This window comes from Leptopilina heterotoma, unplaced genomic scaffold (genome assembly GCF_015476425.1).
Source record: "Leptopilina heterotoma isolate Lh14 unplaced genomic scaffold, ASM1547642v1 Lhet_278, whole genome shotgun sequence".
Classification (NCBI taxonomy): domain Eukaryota; kingdom Metazoa; phylum Arthropoda; class Insecta; order Hymenoptera; family Figitidae; genus Leptopilina; species Leptopilina heterotoma.
This window is the reverse complement of record NW_025110986.1, coordinates 1,769,329-1,789,632: the sequence shown is the minus strand read 5'-3', so window position 1 is coordinate 1,789,632 and position 20,304 is coordinate 1,769,329. Positions and strand designations below refer to the sequence as shown.

General features: G+C 30.6%; 1 protein-coding gene across 1 annotated transcript in view; it reads right to left on the bottom strand.

Moving 5' to 3' along the window:
• LOC122504102 overlaps nucleotides 1-20,304 on the bottom strand; it is a 215,861-nt gene that overhangs the window by 78,195 nt on the left and 117,362 nt on the right. Inside the window, exons 13-15 of the mRNA XM_043614999.1 lie at nucleotides 6,158-8,153; nucleotides 5,380-6,030; nucleotides 4,559-5,190 (exon numbers count right to left, since the gene is read on the bottom strand). Of these exons, the coding sequence (XP_043470934.1) occupies nucleotides 4,559-5,190; nucleotides 5,380-6,030; nucleotides 6,158-8,153 (3,279 nt within the window). The remainder of the gene's footprint in view (nucleotides 1-4,558; nucleotides 5,191-5,379; nucleotides 6,031-6,157; nucleotides 8,154-20,304) is intronic.

The following is a 20,304-nucleotide window of genomic DNA, read 5'->3' as shown; positions in this document are numbered from 1 at the left end:
TCAATACGGATATAGAAGTCTACTTTATCATGCTTTCACGAAAATTCAAAACGCGTTAAAACACAAAGTATTATGAGTTCGTAATGAGCGAGTAATAGATCTTATTTAGTGATGTCAAGTCACTTTTTTTGTTGACTGTATCATTTCTCAAAATATGAAACATCTCTCTAAATTTTCTTCTATTATTATTCTGCTCGTTACATATAATCTTAGTGTTTTGGAATATAAATTTGTGATCATGAATGTGTGAGTGTTCGACGAGAGCCGTACTTCTCTTATCAAGTTTGCAGTCTCTTTTATGTTCATATATTCTGTCTTTAATATATCGACTTGTTTCACCTATATAACAAGATCCACACTGGCATGGAACGCAGTATACTACATGATTTCTATGCTCAAAATCAATGGTATCTTTATTTTTCGAAAAAACTCCAAAAGGATCTTTTTCATAAGAGAAAACAACTCTGATATCATAATTTTTATATATATTTTTAAAAAAATCTTTTAACTCATTAACGAATGGGAAGACGATAATGTTATTATAATCAAAAGGTTCCTTAATGATGTTATTGTTATGAAAAATATTATCCCTTCTTAAATTGACATATTTTGACAAAAATGAGAGTGGGTAACTATTCTCAGTTAACACATCATAAATAAACTTAAAATTACTTTCGTGAAATCTACAATCGGATAATTTGATGACTCTGTCTGGTATCATAAAGATACATTTTCAGGAAGATTTGTCAACTTTCATTCCAATTTTTCAAATAAAGACAAAATATCCGTTATTTTTGGCCTTGTTGACAGAGCCATCAAATTATCCGATTGTAGATTTCACGAAAGTAATTTTAAGTTTATTTATGATGTGTTAACTGAGAATAGTTACCCACTCTCATTTTTGTCAAAATATGTCAATTTAAGAAGGGATAATATTTTTCATAACAATACACGGAAAGAAAAAGTCTAAAGAATATTCTAATATATTATAGAAAAGTTGGACAAGATGGACAATTTATAATATTTATTTGATTTCCTGAAAATTATTTCAAGATGTCTAAGAAACTTTATGTTGCGTATGATAAAACGTTTGAAATGTATTAAAAAAATTATAGATTATAAATATTCTCATATAATAAAAAAAATGTTTTTAATTGTCGTAAAATTATTATTATATTTTATGAAACTATCAATATACAGAAGTCAAATTATTTTAATACTTATAAGAAAGATGAGTTCAGATGTGTATTCCAGACAAGTTTAAAAAAATTACTATACTGTATGAAATATTTTGAAGAATCGCGCACGCGTCAGTTGCGCAGTAGTGTGCTGCGCATACATTTGCACAGTGAGAATGTCCTCTAGTATCGAAGGACCACCTGCAGCGTGCGTTGCGTAGCTAGTTGGTTAGGGTTGCGTTCTATTAATATTAGGGTTGTGCGTTCGATTCCAGTCGTTAGTAGATTTTCTGTTAGGTAGGCTATCATTAAGTATAAACAAATGTTTAGAGTTTATAGTGTATGAATTCTGGGTGCCATATCAAGATACGTGGTGCTTTAAAAAAGTTTAAAAACTAAAAGGTAAACTATATACATTTTTTTAAAATAAATTTTCTGTATGATAAGTTATTATACATTTCATTGTCAGGTTTTACATTTATATACAGTATAGTAATTTACTTTATATTGATTCAACGTATTTACTATACTGTATTAAGAATCTTTCAATGAATGTAAGGATTAAATATTTCATAGAAAGGCTTTGTATTTTAAAGCAGTATTGCAATTTATTTCATATTGATCCAAATTTTATTCATATTTGTATTTATTTTCTTTAAACTTTATTGTAATTGTTATGAATATTTATTAGAGATACAGTATTGAAACATTTTTAAAAAGTGACTCTTGTCCAACTTTTTAATACAAACATTAAAATATTCTTTAGACTTTTTCTTTCCGTGTAACATCATTAAGGAACCTTTTGATTATAATAACATTATCGTCTTCCCATTCGTTAATGAGTTAAAAGATTTTTTTAAAAATATATATAAAAATTATGATATCAGAGTTGTTTTCTCTTATGAAAAAGATCCTTTTGAAGTTTTTTCGAAAAATAAAGATACCATTGATTTTGAGCATAGAAATCATGTAGTATACTGCGTTCCATGCCAGTGTAGATCTTGTTATATAGGTGAAACAAGTCGATATATTAAAGACAGAATATATGAACATAAAAGAGACTGCAAACTTGATAAGAGAAGTACGGCTCTCGTCGAACACTCACACATTCATGATCACAAATTTATATTCCAAAACACTAAGATTATATGTAACGAGCAGAATAATAATAGAAGAAAATTTAGAGAGATGTTTCATATTTTGAGAAATGATACAGTCAACAAAAAAAGCGACTTGACATCATTAAATAAGATCTATCACTCGCTCATTACGAACTCATAATACTTTGTGTTTTAACGCGTTTTGAATTTTCGTGAAAGCATGATAAAGTAGACTTCTATATCCGTATTGATAAAGCAGTTTTCAAATTTTCCAATAATTAAATCACCAATTTTCACTTTTTTTTTGAATTACATTTGATTTAAATTATACGTGTGGTTTTTATTTCCCACAAAGTGTCTGTTTTTTGCAACAATGATCTTTTTATTTTTGTTTATTTTTTGGAAAAAGTTGAACATTTGTGAGGATTCACAACAATGTTTTCTTACAATGTTCATATCACTTTTATAAATGAATGACGACATGTGAGAGAAGAGATCCTATTAGTAAGTGAGGTTATGTTATTCTAACGTTTTTTTGTAAATTTAATGTTTTTTGTATTTTTGTGTTTTTTAAAAAAAACCTTATAAAAATTATTAGTATTATATAATGTAATTTTAAATCAGAACATCTTTTTGACATGTAATTTATGGATGTTAATTTTAAGTGTAAATTGTTTGTAAAAGTTAAGGAACTGTTTACAGATTTTGAATTTTCGAATTTCACCTGATGAGGTCCATCGTTGATGGACGAAAAGCTTCGTGCTTGAAAATGATTTTAATATGGATTAAAAAATAATAAACAAATCAACATATTACTTAAATTAATTACAATCCAAAAAACAATAACATCTTATATATTTATTTTTTTTTTTATTTTTTAAAATTTATTTATAGGATAAGTGTGGGTATTCCTGCGAGTGACACAATCACGAAGTAGTATAAGGAGACCTAACGGGACATAAAAATCTGCTCACATTTGGGGGGACAGAGATATAGGAGATTGCACCAGTAGCAGAGGTTGCGCCTCTGTGGTTAAACTATTGTACTAAAATTGTTCGTCTGCTACTGTGTATGAACATAACCTACAAATTAGTGAAATACAACGAAGTGTTATGGCGGCCATGGTTTACATTTCAGCCGTAATGGCGCAACCTCTGCTAGTGGTGCAAATACTCATAACTCTAACCCCCCCAAAATGTGTTGATTTTTGCCGCTGCTAAGCATTGGCGTGAGGTCTCCTTATACTACTTCGTGGACACAATTATTGCGATTTTTAAAAAATTATTATTTTCATTTTGGAATTTACGTCTAATTTTTTCAAAATAATTTAAAAAATTATTCTGAATCTTACTTAATGGAATAGCTCATAAAAATGTAAATTCCGACAATTATTAATTTATTTATTTAAATTTGAAATATATTATGACAGAATTCTGTGAAATTATCAAATATGACAGTCATGAATACATATTAAAAACCGTTGATATTTCCAATATTCACTGTAGTATACACGTTTTAGTGTTACTAATCAAAGAAGTACACTTTATTATTTGAAAAATATATTAATTTACCAATCTTTTATTGATTTTCAATTAATAATACTTAAAACTATATTAGTAGCAGAATTTTTACTGCATGTTATGTTAAGCAAGGAGTAATTTTATCGAACCGACAACCAATAAAAGGTTTAAAACATTTATTAAATCCAAAAAAGAAACTACATTTATAATACAAAAGGAAAAAATACAAAATCGAACGATGCGAACTTTCTCAACGTCAAGAGTCAAGATGCGTCCTTTATTTAACAGTGCCGCCAACATTATACCAAAAAACAAAACTATGAGTACATATTTAGAACTAGGACGTGCCAACTTAAAAAACATATAATTCAAACAATTTTATTGCTAATATTTCATACTGCCTCTCAATAAAATTATTTAATAAAACAAAATTACGCTTTTATCGGCTCAAGACATTCAAATTCTTACATTTCAAACCTAATCCTGCTCTAAACTTTTCAAATTTAATTTTCTTCAGCGGTTTCGTAAACATATCCGCTATTTGATCCTCAGTTTTAATGTAAACAATCTCAATAAAGCCGAGATCAATCTTTTCTTTCACAAAAAAATACTTGATGTCGACATGTTTTAATCTTTTGTTATTTTCAGGATTATTCGCTATGAATATGGCTGATTTGTTATCCTCATACAAAATAGCTGGTTCTATAACATCAAAGTGAAAATCAGCAAGTATTTTTCGCAGCCAACATGCTTCACTCACCGCCAAACTCAGAGCCACAAATTCTGATTCCGTAGATGAAATAGCCACGGTTTGTTGTTTTCGACTAACCCATGAGACAGTACAATCATACATCTTAAATACATAACCTGTAGTGGATTTCCTGTCTGTGGTGTCGCCACCCCAATCTGAATCTACAAAGCCATGTAAAATATTTTTTTCACAATTCGGTTTAAAAAACAGTGTCATATCGATTGTCCCTTTAACATATCTTAATACTCTCTTTAGAGCTTTGAGCAAATTCTCATTCGCCTTATCCTGAAAACGACTAAGCAAATTCACACTCTCGCACAAGTCTGGTCTCGTGCCCATGACTGCATACATCAAACTGCCTACAATTTTTCGACAAATTTTCTGCATTTTTAGGTCTGACATTTCGCTTCTCAAAGAGTTTAAATCGATGTTATATTCAACCGGCGTGTTCATTGGTTTACAATCTTGCATACCGTAATCATTTAAAACCTTTTTTAGATAATTTGTTTGACTTAATTCCGTAACACCATCGTCTAAATTTTGTTTGACTTCAACTCCTAAGTACTGGGATACAATACCTAAATCTTTCATGCAAAAATTATTTTTAAATGTGATTTTTAATCTTTCAACTTCGTTTAAATCTGTGCCCAAAATTAATAAATCGTCTACATAAATCAATACGTACAACTTACCATTCTTTGAACATTTAAAATAAAGACAATAATCATTTTTAGACCTTGTAAATCCCTCACTTTTCATCAAATTGTCAAATTTCGTGTTCCAGCACTTTGGTGACTTTTTGAGTCCATAAATGGACTTATTCAACTTACAAACCACAATATCGTCAACATTACCTGGCAGAGACATATACACTTCCTCCTCAATGTCGCCGTATAAAAAAGCACTCCTGACATCCATTTGGTGTATCGGTTTTTGTAACTTATTGGCGACAACAAGCAAGATCCTGAAAGTAGCCAATTTCGCGACTGGAGCATACACATCATAAAGTTCATCACTACTCTCCTGCTGAAAACCACGAGCTACAAGTCTGGCTTTAAATTCATTTTCGCTCTTTTGTTTAAAAACCCACTTGCTTTCAATGATTTTTTTATCATTCGGTTTTTGCACTATAGTCCAGGTATTATTTTCATGTAACACTTTCAATTCCTTATCAATCGCTTCCTTCCACTTGTCGGCATTTTCCGACGAGACTGCCTCTTCATATGTAGTCGGACTTTCTGTAATTGTGAAAAAACTCGTGTCACAATCCATTGCATAATCGTTTGTCCAGGCTGGTCTTCTTTTCTCTCTTCCACTTCTTCTTGGATGTTGCTCATCTCGTTCGTTGTCACTATTTTCTTCTGGCTGCAAATCGTCAGATCCGACACTTTCGAAATTTTCTTCACTTATCACACTTCCATTATTCTCGTCCTCGTTGATCGTTTCCGGTTCTCCTCCGTTTGTATCATCATAATCGAAGTCTAACAAAATAACCTCTTCGATTTCTTTTTTTTTGTTTATTCTCTTCAGATTTCAATTCCCTATGCAAAAATACAACATCTCGATGAACTTCTACTTTGTTTTTGTCGGAGAAATAGGTTCTATAACCCTTCACACAATCGTCGTATCCCACGAAAGTTCCGATTCTATTTTTTGCATCAAGTTTTAACCTTTTCTGTTTGGGTACATGGACCGAAACTTTCAATCCGAATTGTTTGAAAACACTCATCTGACACTCCTTTCCGTACCACAGTTGATAAGGAGTGTGCTCTTTTTGAGGACTACTGCCAACTCGATTCAGCACAAAAACTACTGAGTTTATCGCTTCGGCCCAGAACATTTTATCTAATTGTGTGCTGTGAAGAAATGTTCTGGCTGCCTCCACTAACGTCCTCATCTCGCGTTCTGCCCTACCGTTTTGTTCCGGCGTGTAAACACAAGATTTCTCGTGACATATTCCCATTCGCTCAGTTACAGCTGTCAAATCTTTGTTTAAAAATTCCAATCCGTTATCACTACGTACAGTAATGATCTTATTTCCAGTCTGATTTTCTACTAACTGGAAAAAATTACACACCTTTTCTTTCACTTCAGATTTATTTTTCACAAAATACACATGTCTGTAACCAGAAAAATCATCCTTTAGCAATAAAAAATATCTCGATCCTCCCAGCGATGGCACTTCAAATGGACCGCATAAATCCATGTGTATAAGCTCACCTGATATTTTTGCTCTTGATTCACTCCTTGGAAATGAGAGTCTGTGCTGCTTTCCCGCAAGACAGTCAATGCAAACAGAATTTAATTCCTCTTTATAATCTATATCATGCATTTTTAAAATTTTTCTCACCTGATCGAAATTTATGTGTGCAAGTTTTTTATGCCAATCGGTCAAAGATTCTACTATGTTACATTGGGATAATTTATTGCTCTTAAAAATCATTCCGAACAATTTGCCCTCTCTGCTCGCTATTGCCCGTATATTCCCATCTTTATCCAATAATTGGCATTTTTCTTTATCCGATTGCATCACGAATCCCTTGTCCAAAACTGCGCTCAACGAAAATAAATTCACGTCTAAATCAGGCACAAATAAGACGTTACCCAATTCGGTTTCTCGCCATTCTTTTCCATTCCAAGCTTCGAGTTTCACTTTCCCTATACCCTTAACCTCCAAAAGTGTTCCGTTCCCTACTTTCACGTGTCGTTTGTGATTTATCACATTTAATTCCACAAAATTTTCCTGATTAAAACTCATGTGCTCCGTGGCTCCACTGTCCAACCACCACCTATTTTCGAGATCATGTGATTGTCCGATTAGAGCTTTTAAATCCGCGCACATTATCACACTTGACATTCCCTCAAAAGCTTGTGGTACATTACTCGACGAACCATCACCTGTTTTACCACTATTATCTTCTCTTCTTTTTTTAAACCAACACTCTCTTAAAAAATGTCCTTCTTTTTTACAATACGAACAAACTTTGCCACTTTGTTTCGATTTTAACTGTGGACAGTTTCTTTTCATATGTCCTTCCTTGTTGCACGAAAAACATTTCACTTTTATCTGTCCCTTACCGTCTTTACTTCTCATAGATAAAGCTGTCACTTGCTCTGCAGTTTTATTTCTTTCCTCTTCGATCATCAATCTAGACATGAGATCTGATAGAGTCTGATTATCGCTGGGTGTAGATTCCCATGCTGATACAAAATGTTTTAAACTTTCAGGTAACGACATTAACACCTTTGTAATAACCATTTTGTCACTAATTTCTTCACCCATTTGCTTTAGGTTATTCTTAATATCCTCGATCCGAGAAATGAACTCCGTCACACCACCCTCGTTGTATTCTAACATGAAAAATTTTTGTTGCAGCAAATGTACACTCACTTGAGACTTGTGTTCATATATTGTCTTTAATTTATTCCACATTTCTGCTGCAGTCGTGCATGTCAGAATATGTGTGAGAGGCTTTTCGTCCATCCTAACAACAAAAATTTCTTGGGCCTTTGAATCAAGTTTGTCCCATTCAGTTGCATTTTCCTCTGATCTTGCACTTGTTCCCGAAACAACATCCCATAATCCTCTTGACTTTAAAATTACCTGAATTTGAAACTTCCACAAATTCCAGTTATCTCCCGAAAATTTTATTATCGGTGCTACCTGTTCCATTTTGAAGACCCTTTTTTACTATTATCCCTTTTTTAATGATTGTCGTAAACTTTCAGAACCGTAATTTCACTTTTCGATCAGTTTCGTGTCTCACCAAGTTCATAACCTACAAAAACACACACGCGTACCTCCTTGTACAGATTATTTCGAATCCAGCGGGTCTGGGCCCATAACCTGTTAAGCAAGGAGTAATTTTATCGAACCGACAACCAATAAAAGGTTTAAAACATTTATTAAATCCAAAAAAGAAACTACATTTATAATACAAAAGGAAAAAATACAAAATCGAACGATGCGAACTTTCTCAACGTCAAGAGTCAAGATGCGTCCTTTATTTAACAGTGCCGCCAACATTATACCAAAAAACAAAACTATGAGTACATATTTAGAACTAGGACGTGCCAACTTAAAAAACATATAATTCAAACAATTTTATTGCTAATATTTCATATGTTAGTATTATTGCGATTTTTAAATACGTTTACTGCGCAACGCATACTGAACAAAACCTCTTTTTTGACAACCAGCGCGTTATGCGACACGTGATTTTCTGCAATAATGCTCGCACAATAATTGGTACTTCCGCTTCATAAATGTCACACAATAATACTCGCGTGTCAACAATAATACATGTGTTGACAATTAGTTTTTAATTTACTTTTTTAAGTTTAAATAAGTAACGAAATTTGATTAAGTTTAATGTTTTGGAAAATATAATAATTGATCTCTAATTTGTAATTGAAAAAACTGCATTTCATTTTTTCGTATACTTAGACGAGCTTCGCAAAGTTAACCTATACTAAAAATTCGCAGAAATACCCACAGTTACCCTACCTTATAATAAAGAGAAGATTTTCCAAAAAGTCCCGAAATGGACCTGATATGTTAAATGAGTTTTAAAATATTCTCAAAAATCACTTGCAAGCATCACAGTGAGATTTTTTTATAATTAACTTTTTAAAACTGTCTACAGCGTAGAACCTTTAATTTAAAACAAAGAACACTCTAATAGATTAAAAATTATACGCTGTAGACAGTTTTAAGGTACTACTACACTTAAGAATTAAAAAAATTTTTTTTTTATTGTATTTTTTAACTCCTTACACGGAAAGAAAAAGTCCGTCAACCATTAATGGATTAGTATATTACTTTGAGACGGGACACTTTTTCCGTTGATGGTTACTTAACTTTACTTAACGATTGAAAACGAGTCATGGATTGATTAGAAGGCCAGTATGTGACCAATTGTTTTAGATTTAATGCTGAATTGTTATTAATGGCTGTTTAAATGTTTACGAATCATTAGTGAAAGTTTGTGAAACGTTAGTTGACTCGTATTCTAAATCGGCGCTCTTCACTAGCGCATTGTTGCGCAGTGTACCGATGCGCATTTCTTCCGGTTTCTCTATAGTCCATGTGTTTTTGCTGTCTGCTATACATATCCCTATATACTATTATGTGTAATGTGAATATTTAACCTAACTAATAATTTGCAGTTGAATTGCGTCTAGAAATTGACCTCGATAAAAATATATTTTCTTTTATATTTCTCGCTAATTAAAAAGTAGTTATTAGTGCAAAATCATTTCCCTGCTGGAAGTAAAGAGATACAAAGAGATTAAAAAAAGGGGATAAAAAAAGATTAAAAGGTATAATAGTTTGGAGATGCAAAATGGATACTTAAAAGAGATACAAATTGTTTATCTCTTTCTATAACCTTATATTTATATATCTTTTTATCCCTTCTAATCTCTTTATATACAGTTTCAGATATAGAAATATATAGAAAAAAATATATAAAAAGAGATAAGAAATTGGGGATGCAAAGTGGTGAATTAAAGAAGATAGAACTTTTCTATCTCTTTCTATTCACACATTGCTATCTTTCTCTATCCATTTTCACATCCTTTCTAATCCACAGGAAAGTAAAAACAGAGATATCCCTTATAGAAGAAATCGATTAATTTCAATTAAAAACTTTCTCTATTGTTGTTAATTGAGTTTCTTAATCGTGTTGTTCTAATTCATTACTATTAACTATAAAAAATTTGCAAGTAAATCTTTAATATATTTTTAGAAAAGTTTCGGTGCTGTGTGAGTTTAAAACTAATTTTGGTTGTCTATTACTGATAAGCATTTATTGGTTAAATATATTTACAATAAACTACAAAAATATGAAAGTTAAACTCAAACAAAAACGTAAAATCGCACAGTGCATAACACACGCTTTCTGATCTACGGATCTACTGACCCGACGCCATGACAAAGGGGATAACAAAAAGTTGCAATAAGATTGTATATAAAAAGAGATAGAAGGGTTTAAAAAGGCTATTAAAAGTTATTCAAAAAAGGTGATTAAAAGAAATAGCGAACAAGTTGATAAAGGTAGGAATAGAAAGGCATAAAGAAGTATAGGTAAGAGATTAAAAGTTATACAATATTCATATCTCTTTCTATATTAGCAATAGAAAGGGATTAAAAGAGAAAAGGTTTCTATCTATTTACTTCCAGCAGGGTTCTCACAAGTTGTGAAAAATTTTGTTATTTGGTATATAAGAACAGTTCGCTTCTAAACTTAAAGTGTTATAAGTGTGCGTTTCTACGTGTAGTTATTATAAGTGCGAAAATGTGTTGGTCTAAAGCATCTAAGAGTGTAAATAAAATATCGGAACTGTGCAACGAAAAAAATGTGTTCATTCTGTACCAAATAGTGTCTAAAATTAGGGATAATTCTGAAAGAAGTTGAATTTTTTGAATGCTTTTGATAGTCATAGAAAATTTAATAGACAGTTTTCTAAATTTTAGTGAACGAGTTTTATATATTGATGAAAGTTTTCTAAATTTTAGCAAGCAACTCGTCACTGATTGTGACTCAAAGTATGTTATCCATTCAATGATTTTGTGTCCCGTCTCAAAGTAATATACTAGTCTATATTAATGATTGACGGACTTTTTCTTTCCATGTATGACTTCAGAAAACACCTCCTAAAGTATTCATAACCAATTGTAAAAAATAAAAGTAAATTTTTCAAAAAATATTCAATTAATGTAAAAAGTCATTATTTTTCATTTATTAAAATATTAACATATGGGTAATTCCACCTGAGATTTTAGTCGACCTCTTAAAATCGGCCAAAAATATTTTTTTTCTATTCTATATCGAAAAAAAACAGAAACGTATTTTTCATTTTTGTTTAATTGTCTAAATTTTCGAGTTATGAATTTTCGAAATTTTTGACTTGTAATTGTAGATCTATATTCAGTAGCTTATAAATCCGAAAATATTGAGTTTAGAAAAAAGTTGTCAAAGAATGAAAGTTTTAATTTTCTTTTGACTTTTAAAAAATGTAAACAAAAAATTATTTTTAAATTTTTTATTAACAAAAATTTTTTTCTATAAACAAATTAATTTTTTTTAACTTTGAGCCGGATTTTTTTGTATTTTTTAAAAATTTATTTATACCTTATAATATAGAGAAGATTTTTCAAAAAGTCCCAAAATGGGCCTGATGTGTTAAATGAGTTTTAAAACATTTTCAAAAATCACTTGCAAACATCACAGTAGAATTTTTTACAATTAACTTTTTAAGGTACTACTACACTTTAGAAGGCTCTTAAAAGACCAAATTTAAAAAAAAATTTCTTAGGTCTTTTATTATAAATATTTTAAAAACTTTTTTGCCTATATTAGTACATATTTGGAAAATAAAAATAATGGTTTGTTTTTAATTTTTATTTAATATCATAATCTGCAGACAGCATTCAGATCGAAACTCCAAAAAGTTAGTTGTCCAATTGCGGACAGTTTATCTCAAGATTGACAAATCGGGAACAAGAAATCCAAATTGCTTTTTAAAAAGGAAGGTGTCTGGCATAGAAATCTACCACTATTAATGAAAAATGGACTAAAATAAAAAAAAGCAGATGTTTCAATAATTTTTATCAAAATACACTATGTTTTTCAGTATTTTTCTAGTCTGATAAATTCTCACACAGGACATGCTAACAAACAAAACGAGTTATTATTTATTAAAATCGGTTCAGTAGATTCAGAGATAAACTGTCCGCAATTTGAGAAAACGTTATTTTGAGAAAAACGCGTTTAAACTTATATGTATCGTTAGAGGCCATCCATAAATTACCTAAAATTCTTTTGCAAATTGAAACCCCACCATTTTTTTATGCCAGACACTGTTACATACATTAGCACCAATGTTTCTACTGGTCGTAACAAAAACCTGGACCCCACCATCTCCTTAAAGACTTACTTAATTTGTCAGACTTTTTACATTAATTCAATATTTTTTGAAAAATTTACTTTTATTTTTTACAATTGGTTATAAATACTTTAGGAGATGTTTTCTGAAGTCATAAGGAGTTAAAAAATACAATAAAAAAAAATTTTTTAATTCTTAAGTGTAGTAGTACCTTAAAACTGTCTACAGCGTATAATTTTTAATCTATTAGCGTGTTCTTTGTTTTAAATTAAAGGTTCTACGCTGTAGACAGTTTTAAAAAGTTAATTGTAAAAAAATCCCACTGTGATGCTTGCAAGTGATTTTTGAGAATGTTTTAAAACTCATTTAACATATCAGGTCCATTTCGGGACTTTTTGGAAAATCTTCTCTTTATTATAAGGTACCTATAAATAAATTTTAAAAAATAAAAAAAAATTAATATGTTTATAAAAAAAAATTTTTTGGTAATAACAATTTTTAAAAAACTTTTTTGTTTACATTTCTTAAAAGTCGAAAGAAAACTAAAACTTTCATTCTTTGACAACTTTTTCCTAAACTCATTATTTTCGGACTTATAAGCTACTGAATATACCCAGGCGGAAAATTCGGACGAATACCGGATCGTCCAACCGTCTAGCGCCCGCGCCGGTTGAATTGGAGAGTTATGCTGATTCTACACTTACGCAGCGCTCCGCTTTTCCGTGGCGCTTCGCGTGAGACAGAAAAAGATAGAGATAGTCCCTGTCTTTTTCTATCTCACGCAAAGCGCCACAGAAAAGCGGAGCGCTGGGTAAGTGTAGAATCAGCATCAATGCCAGTGCAGGCAGTCTGTACCGATTCGGATCAGAATTTCTGCTTGCGCGGTACAAAGTCGGATCCGACTTTCGGTACAGTCTTTCTACTGTCGGCAGTACAGGCGCGGTACAAAATTTGATCCGACCGCCGGATCAAAATTTACACCACCTCGCTGCCGGCGTTGTACTGGCATTCGTCCGTCTAACGACCCGAACGGTACAGGCATTCTACCGACTGAGAACTATATAATTTATCTTATTTTTAATATATTAATTAATTTAATTTACTTACTTATTTATTGATTTATTATAAATAAATTATAAGTAATATTAAATAAATTTGATTTAATTTATTTAATATTACTTATTTGTTTATTTATTGATAATAAATCAATAAATAAGTGAATTAAAAATTATTAATTAATTAATTTATTAATAAGAATATGCTTAGAATATAGAATTGTTACTAGTTTTCAAATTAGTTTTATTTTTATATTGGATAATTTTTTTTATAAATGCGCTTTTAAAAATCTTACCACAAATATCTTTTAAAATCTGACAAGTTTTGCTATTTTTTATAATAAAAATTAATAATAATAAATTTAATCCATCATGCTTTAAACATTTTTTTTATTAATAATTTTTAAGAGTCGAAAGTACATTCGCACTGTCATTCTATTGCAAAATGCGTCCGGCTCGGTGCAGGTTTCAGCCCGTCATTCATCTTTTTCTCTTTTTTAAAAACATTTATAAAGTATAAATGAAACGCACTAAGTTACAAATGTTTATTTTAGTTAATTTTGTATTGATTTCGAATATATAGTTATAAAGTGAAGTGTTCAACTAATTATTCCTAAATAATAAAATAGAGATAAATATTAAAAACATTGAAGATTAATTAAAAATATAATAAAACTTTAAATTTATTTGCATAATATAAATAAAATTCTAAAATATTAAAAAATATTTGAGTAAAAATTATTATTCACTTTATATATAAGTTTTTGTTTAGCGGTATTGTATATTGGCGTTGTTATGCTCACATCCGCAAGCGAGCGAATAGCGTAGTGGTTAGCGTATTAGACTTCGGTGCGTAGATTAGGATAGGCTTGGGCTTCGTATCCCACTGCGAGCGTTTAGAATTTTAATGTGTAAAAAAAATGTAAAATGTGTAAAAAATGCTTCAAACGATCTATAAATAAATGTTAATTAACATGCACCATGCATAGTTAATTAAATATTTTTTTTATTTTATTTTTCAATAGAGAATATAATTTGGCCCGCGTCGCTTGCTAGGCGGACGAATGCCAGTAGAACGCCAGTAGAAAGTCATGTTTCGGAACAAAATTTGGCCCGTCCTGGTTGCCAGACGGACGAATGCCGGTACAACGCCGGTTGTTCGGCGGCATCATGCTGATTCCACACTTACCCAGCGCTCCGCTTTTCCGTGGCGCTTTGCGTGAGATAGAAAAAGACAGGGACTATCTCTATCTTTTTCTGTCTCACGCAAAGCGCCACGGAAAAGCGGGGCGACTGGGTAAGTGTGGAATCAGCATCAAATCTGTACCGAGCCAGGCGCGCAGCCACTACAACACATTGTCAGGTTCCAGTACAATGTCTGCACCGCTCCGGTCGTTAGGCGGATCCATGCCAGTACAGTCTTACCGACGTCTGTACAGGCGCGGTACCCTGCCAGTGGGAAATTTCCGCCTGGGTAGATCTTCAATTATAAGTCCAAAATTTCGAAAATTCATAACTCGAAAATTTGGACAATTAAACAAAAATAAAAAAATACGTTTCTATTTTTTTTCGATACAGAATAGAAAAAAAATATTTTATAATAAAAAATTTTTATAATTAATAATTATAATTTATAATTAATTTTTATAAAAAAATTTTGATTCGAATACGAACTAGGGGAAAGGTGTACGAGATGATCCCCTGGGGCGAGATGATCCTTTTGAATTTTGGAGAGCCTCCCAGTAAAAAAAAAGTATCGAGTTGAGCGTTTTTATAATGTTTTTTTTATAATGTGTACTCTGCTCATGTGATTTTAATTTTAATACTAAAATAAGACCGTATTCGGCGGATGAAAAAAAGATTGAGTCAAACGTCCCAATACGGTTTTTACTCGAATGCGTATTGGCTCAGAGCTTCACTTAATTCCTAAACGCATCACTCAATACTTTTTTTTACTGGGCTATTAGCGTAACCTTTTAGGCAAATACGGTAATACGTTGTCAATGACATACATATGAATTAGTCAAACTGTCATGACAACACGCGTCATTAAAAAAATTCTATTGTAAAAAATAAAAATTTCATACTTTTGATCTAAGGAAAGCTTAACTTTGTACTTAGATAACTTTTGTTGTAGCAGCTGAAATTCCATTTTTCTTGTACTCACAGCTTCAGTATATCTTCAATTAAGTGTTCTGATTGGTATATTATTGAATAACAGAGCTCATAGGTTAAGTTACGAACAAATTACAAAATAGTGGCATTTAGGGCAAGATGATCCCTCAATGGGTGTACAAGATGATCCCCCCTGATTTCCATGTATTTCGTCTCACCTCAAAATGAATTTTCTAGTATTAATAAAAAATTCAATTTTTCTCTCTTCTTATATGTTTTTATTATCAAAACTAACTTATTTAAAACAAAAAGTTGAAATCTACATATATTTTATTAATTTTCTTGTTGTAGACAATGCCTCGTAATTATAAAATGGAAAAATGAATCTTGGTGAGTGTTCAAAGGCATTTATAACCTAAATAATAGTATATTAAGCAACAAGTGTCACAAAAATCATCGTAAACAAATTGACTGCCTTTATTCCCGTGTTTCTTACGATATTTTTTATTCCTAATGCACAAAAGTGGCGATTTCAGATAGCAGATGACAGGGAGTAAAAGTCATTCACTTGTTCGACTTATATGAAAATGGCGGCCGTTTTCTCCCATGAGCAAAAATAACGCATGGGATCAGCTGTTATGTTTGCCTCTTGGGAGAAAATGGACGCCATTTTCATATGGTCGAATAAATGAGTGACATTACTCCCTGTCGTCAGCTATCTTAAAGCGCCATTTTTGTGCATGTGGGATAAAAAGCATATTTAATATTGATATACGTTATTTCTTCAATTTAGTCTCCTTTTCCAATAATTGGGGTAAGATAAACCTACGGATAATTTTGCCCATGTCAGGGGGACCATCTTGGACACCCCGGTGTCCAAGATGATCCTTTTGTAAGGTTTTAGAAAAATTAAATTTACTTGTAAAATATTAATTAGCTGCATACATTTCTAATCAGAAAAGTTAGATGGATTAATTATCTACTATAGTTCGTACAAAACAAACTCAAAAATGCTGATTTTTCTTTGAATAATGGTCATTCTCCCTTAGGGGGATCATCTCGTACACCTTTCCCCTATAGTTGATTTGAAATCTTCTACATCTCTACTTTGTCTGGAGCGCGATCTATTTAGTTGGACAGGACAACCAATTTAATTGGATTCTTAGATGTTAGATGTACTATCCAATTCTGTTGGATAGGGGAGCCAATTTGTTTTGTGTACTGTCTATTTTTTTTGTTATCACTACTTTTAAGTTGGATAATGCAATTATTTTCTAATAGTGAAATAACCATTTATATTTTACATATTTAATTAAATTTACACATGAATATTAATAAAATTATTTGTTTATTTAATTTTACTAATTTAATTCTTATTGAATGTTTTAGATATAATTAAGATATAAATATCATTAGTTATCACTGAAAATTAATTCTCTTTATGATTTTTTTACTTTAAAATTAACAAACATAACCTAAAAATTTTTTCCGCTTTAGGTATTCCTCATCGTGGAGCGGTTGTTCCTCATCACAAATAAATCAATTTATCAAAATCATAATTATTCTCTTTAAGAGATAATAGTGTTCCATAATCTATAAGATTCTCTGTAAAAGCGAAGACAGAATTTTACAAACTTTGATTTCAATTTTGCTACTTTATTACTTGACACTTTCACTTAGTCACTTTCGTTTAACAATGTTATTAAATGTTCACAGTTTGTTGGCGCGATTATTTTCAAAAAATTTATCGTGTTTTCGTCCATTATAGTATTTTCGTCTTGACAGTTCACGTTCACGCACGAAATTGTCAGAATCGAGTCGCAACTTCTTGACAGCGCATGCGCATTAAAGGAATCGGGACTTACAAATTTCAGTTGGCTGCTACATCCAACTCGTTGGAAACCGTATCCAACTACACTGGAACTCCCAAGAGAGTCTGACCCAAGAGAGTCACCAGCTGTGGTCGCGGCGTTTAGAGACGTCAGGGGGGTACAGATGGGCGGGGTCAAAATCAACTAACGAAAAGCAGGAGTGTAAATTTAAAGTGTTCCTTCAAGGCCCTGGTTATTTACATATTTAAAACCTATTTTTTAAAGATTTTTTGTTTCAAACTTTTTTTTCACTGTTAAATAAAATTGATCAAATTGCAATGAATTGATACCAAACATTTTTTTATAATTTGATCTAAATTTTTGGTAATAGTTTGATCAAATTTGGTATTTATTTAATATTTTTGAGAAAACTGTTTATTTAATTAACGCAAATAATATACTTTATTTAAACATAAAATTTGTTTCAAAATTAAATATTAAATATATAGTATCATAAAATTAAAGCATAAATTTACTGCAAACCTAGGCTAGGCAGATAAATTCTCGTCCGACATTTAACAAAATTTTGAAAAAATTGGACGAGATAAATAAATTTTTAATAGAAGAATAAGGGTCAGAATTCGTGAAATTTTCACAGAAAACAAAAAGTATTTTTTTTAAATCGAAATGTTGAAAAAACATTTCTATTTGGCCAAGAATGTGTCCACCAAAAAACAGAAAAAAAAATTATTTTTTATAAAAGTTATTGCAAAATTAATTTTTTAGCAACTTGAAGCATTTGGATATGTTTGTATTATACTGATATATATATATATGTATGAGAGAGACTTCAACTTTATAATTGACGGGCCGACGAAAAGATCGGTTAATGTCGGAATAGCGAATGAAGATTTCGGCAAGTCGTGGTATTCGTTCGTAAAGGTGGGGAAAATTGTCGGATTTTCATAAAAGTGATTTGTTTCGTGATTCTTTGCCTCTATCGTTCGGAAATAGCTGAACTTAAAAGAAAAACTCCGCGCCATATTTTATATCCGACGCCGAGACAATAAAGGTAAAATCTAACAAATAAATAAATAGTGTGATAATTAATGATTTTTTTATGGATTAAATTTTGTATTATTTTGTAAAATTAAAGTGTGGCGCGTAATCCATTTATGGACGGAAAATAAACTATATTCAGAGGCGATGATATAGGCGAGAGTCACGAGGCATCCTTTGAAATTCCAATATAGGCGCGATCCTGGCCAGATTGGGCCCACATTTCAAGGACTAAAAGGACGAGAGAAATATGCTCGTATTTTGAAAATCAAATAAAAAGCTGACGACTGAGTCAACTCTTCCTCCGGACCAGTGCCACGATTCCGCCAGATATGAAGAAAGCATCCGAACGATGAGTCTTATTTTATTTTCTTTATTTTTATAATCATTATTCTAAACACTCTCTTTATGACTATTTTTTTATATATGTCTTAATTCGTCTATTTATTGTGTCTATGTATATGTATATGTGTGAATGTTGTGACGAGAACGAATTTTGAATATTATAAAGAACGAATTTTGTAGAATAATGTTTAATATATATTGCGATCGTAATTTTATATTGATTTCTATTTCTATTTATTTATAATAAATTTTATTATCGCACATGTATTTTTGTCGGATTTTTTATACTCATAATTATAAATTCATTTTTTTATATTGAACAATTCATCTATACCGTCAACCGGGGCTATTTTGTGCACCAAATAGCTTTTTTTTTATTCAAAGATTTATTTAAATTCAGAATTAAGAGAATAAAGAAAATCAACTTTTGATATATGTTGTGGACATCCTTCTGAAGGTTTCCTATAAATTTGGCAAAGAAAAAAATTTTTTTGTCTAGTTATAGTCATTGAAAGTCGTGTACACAATAACTCCCGGGATGGGGCTATTTTGTGCATCGAACTTTGTTTTCCTATAATGTTGCGTAAACATTTTTTTAATCGTTTCTGCTTCATGAAATCTTTTGTGTATATATTTGAGAGTAAGTTAAAAAAAGAATGACCTAGTACAATTTTTTTGTAGATATATTCTACAAAAAATGTAAAATAAAGCACTAAAATTTTGCTAAAATCTGAATTTACTAAAAATTAACAATCTTTCTTTAAATTGTATATTACGCAGATAGTAAATAACATTTTTTTCTTTTTTAATATATATTTTATAATAATATACTAATATAATTATAAAATGATCGTTTAAACACTTATAAATAACTTAAAAACATCATTTCAATAGGAGCTTTTTTAATAGTTTTGAATGATATTTTTAAAAAACTTGAAATAAATATTTTTAAGGTTAAATAGATAACAATTTAATATCTAATATGCTTTTCAAGTTATTTTAAGAGAAACGAGAAAATAGTTTTAAAACTAATTTGAAAAACTTATAAATATTAATTAATGTTCATTTTTTGAGGTTACGTTGTGCACGCCCGGTTGAGCTTTTAATCGTTTTAATGATTTTAATTAACGTATTTACAGTTTTTTGACAGAAAAGTAAGACAAAAATGTATTAAAATGATAAACTGAATCTTCTTTACTTACTAAATAAAACATTTATGAAAAATATTTGATTTTTTTAAGTGCACAAAATAGCCCCATGGAATCCTGGTTTTTCAGTTTTTTCCACTTTTCTCTTAAAATAATGAATAAAAAATTAGCGCATTACGTATGTATCATCACAACACAATTGACAACAAATATCTAACTCAGTTTATGAGACACATTAAAACTCTAGAAGATCTGGTATAATTTTTCCGAACTTTCAAAATTTTTTAAACAAATTTTCCGTTTTTAGGAATTTTTTTCTCTTAATTGACAAA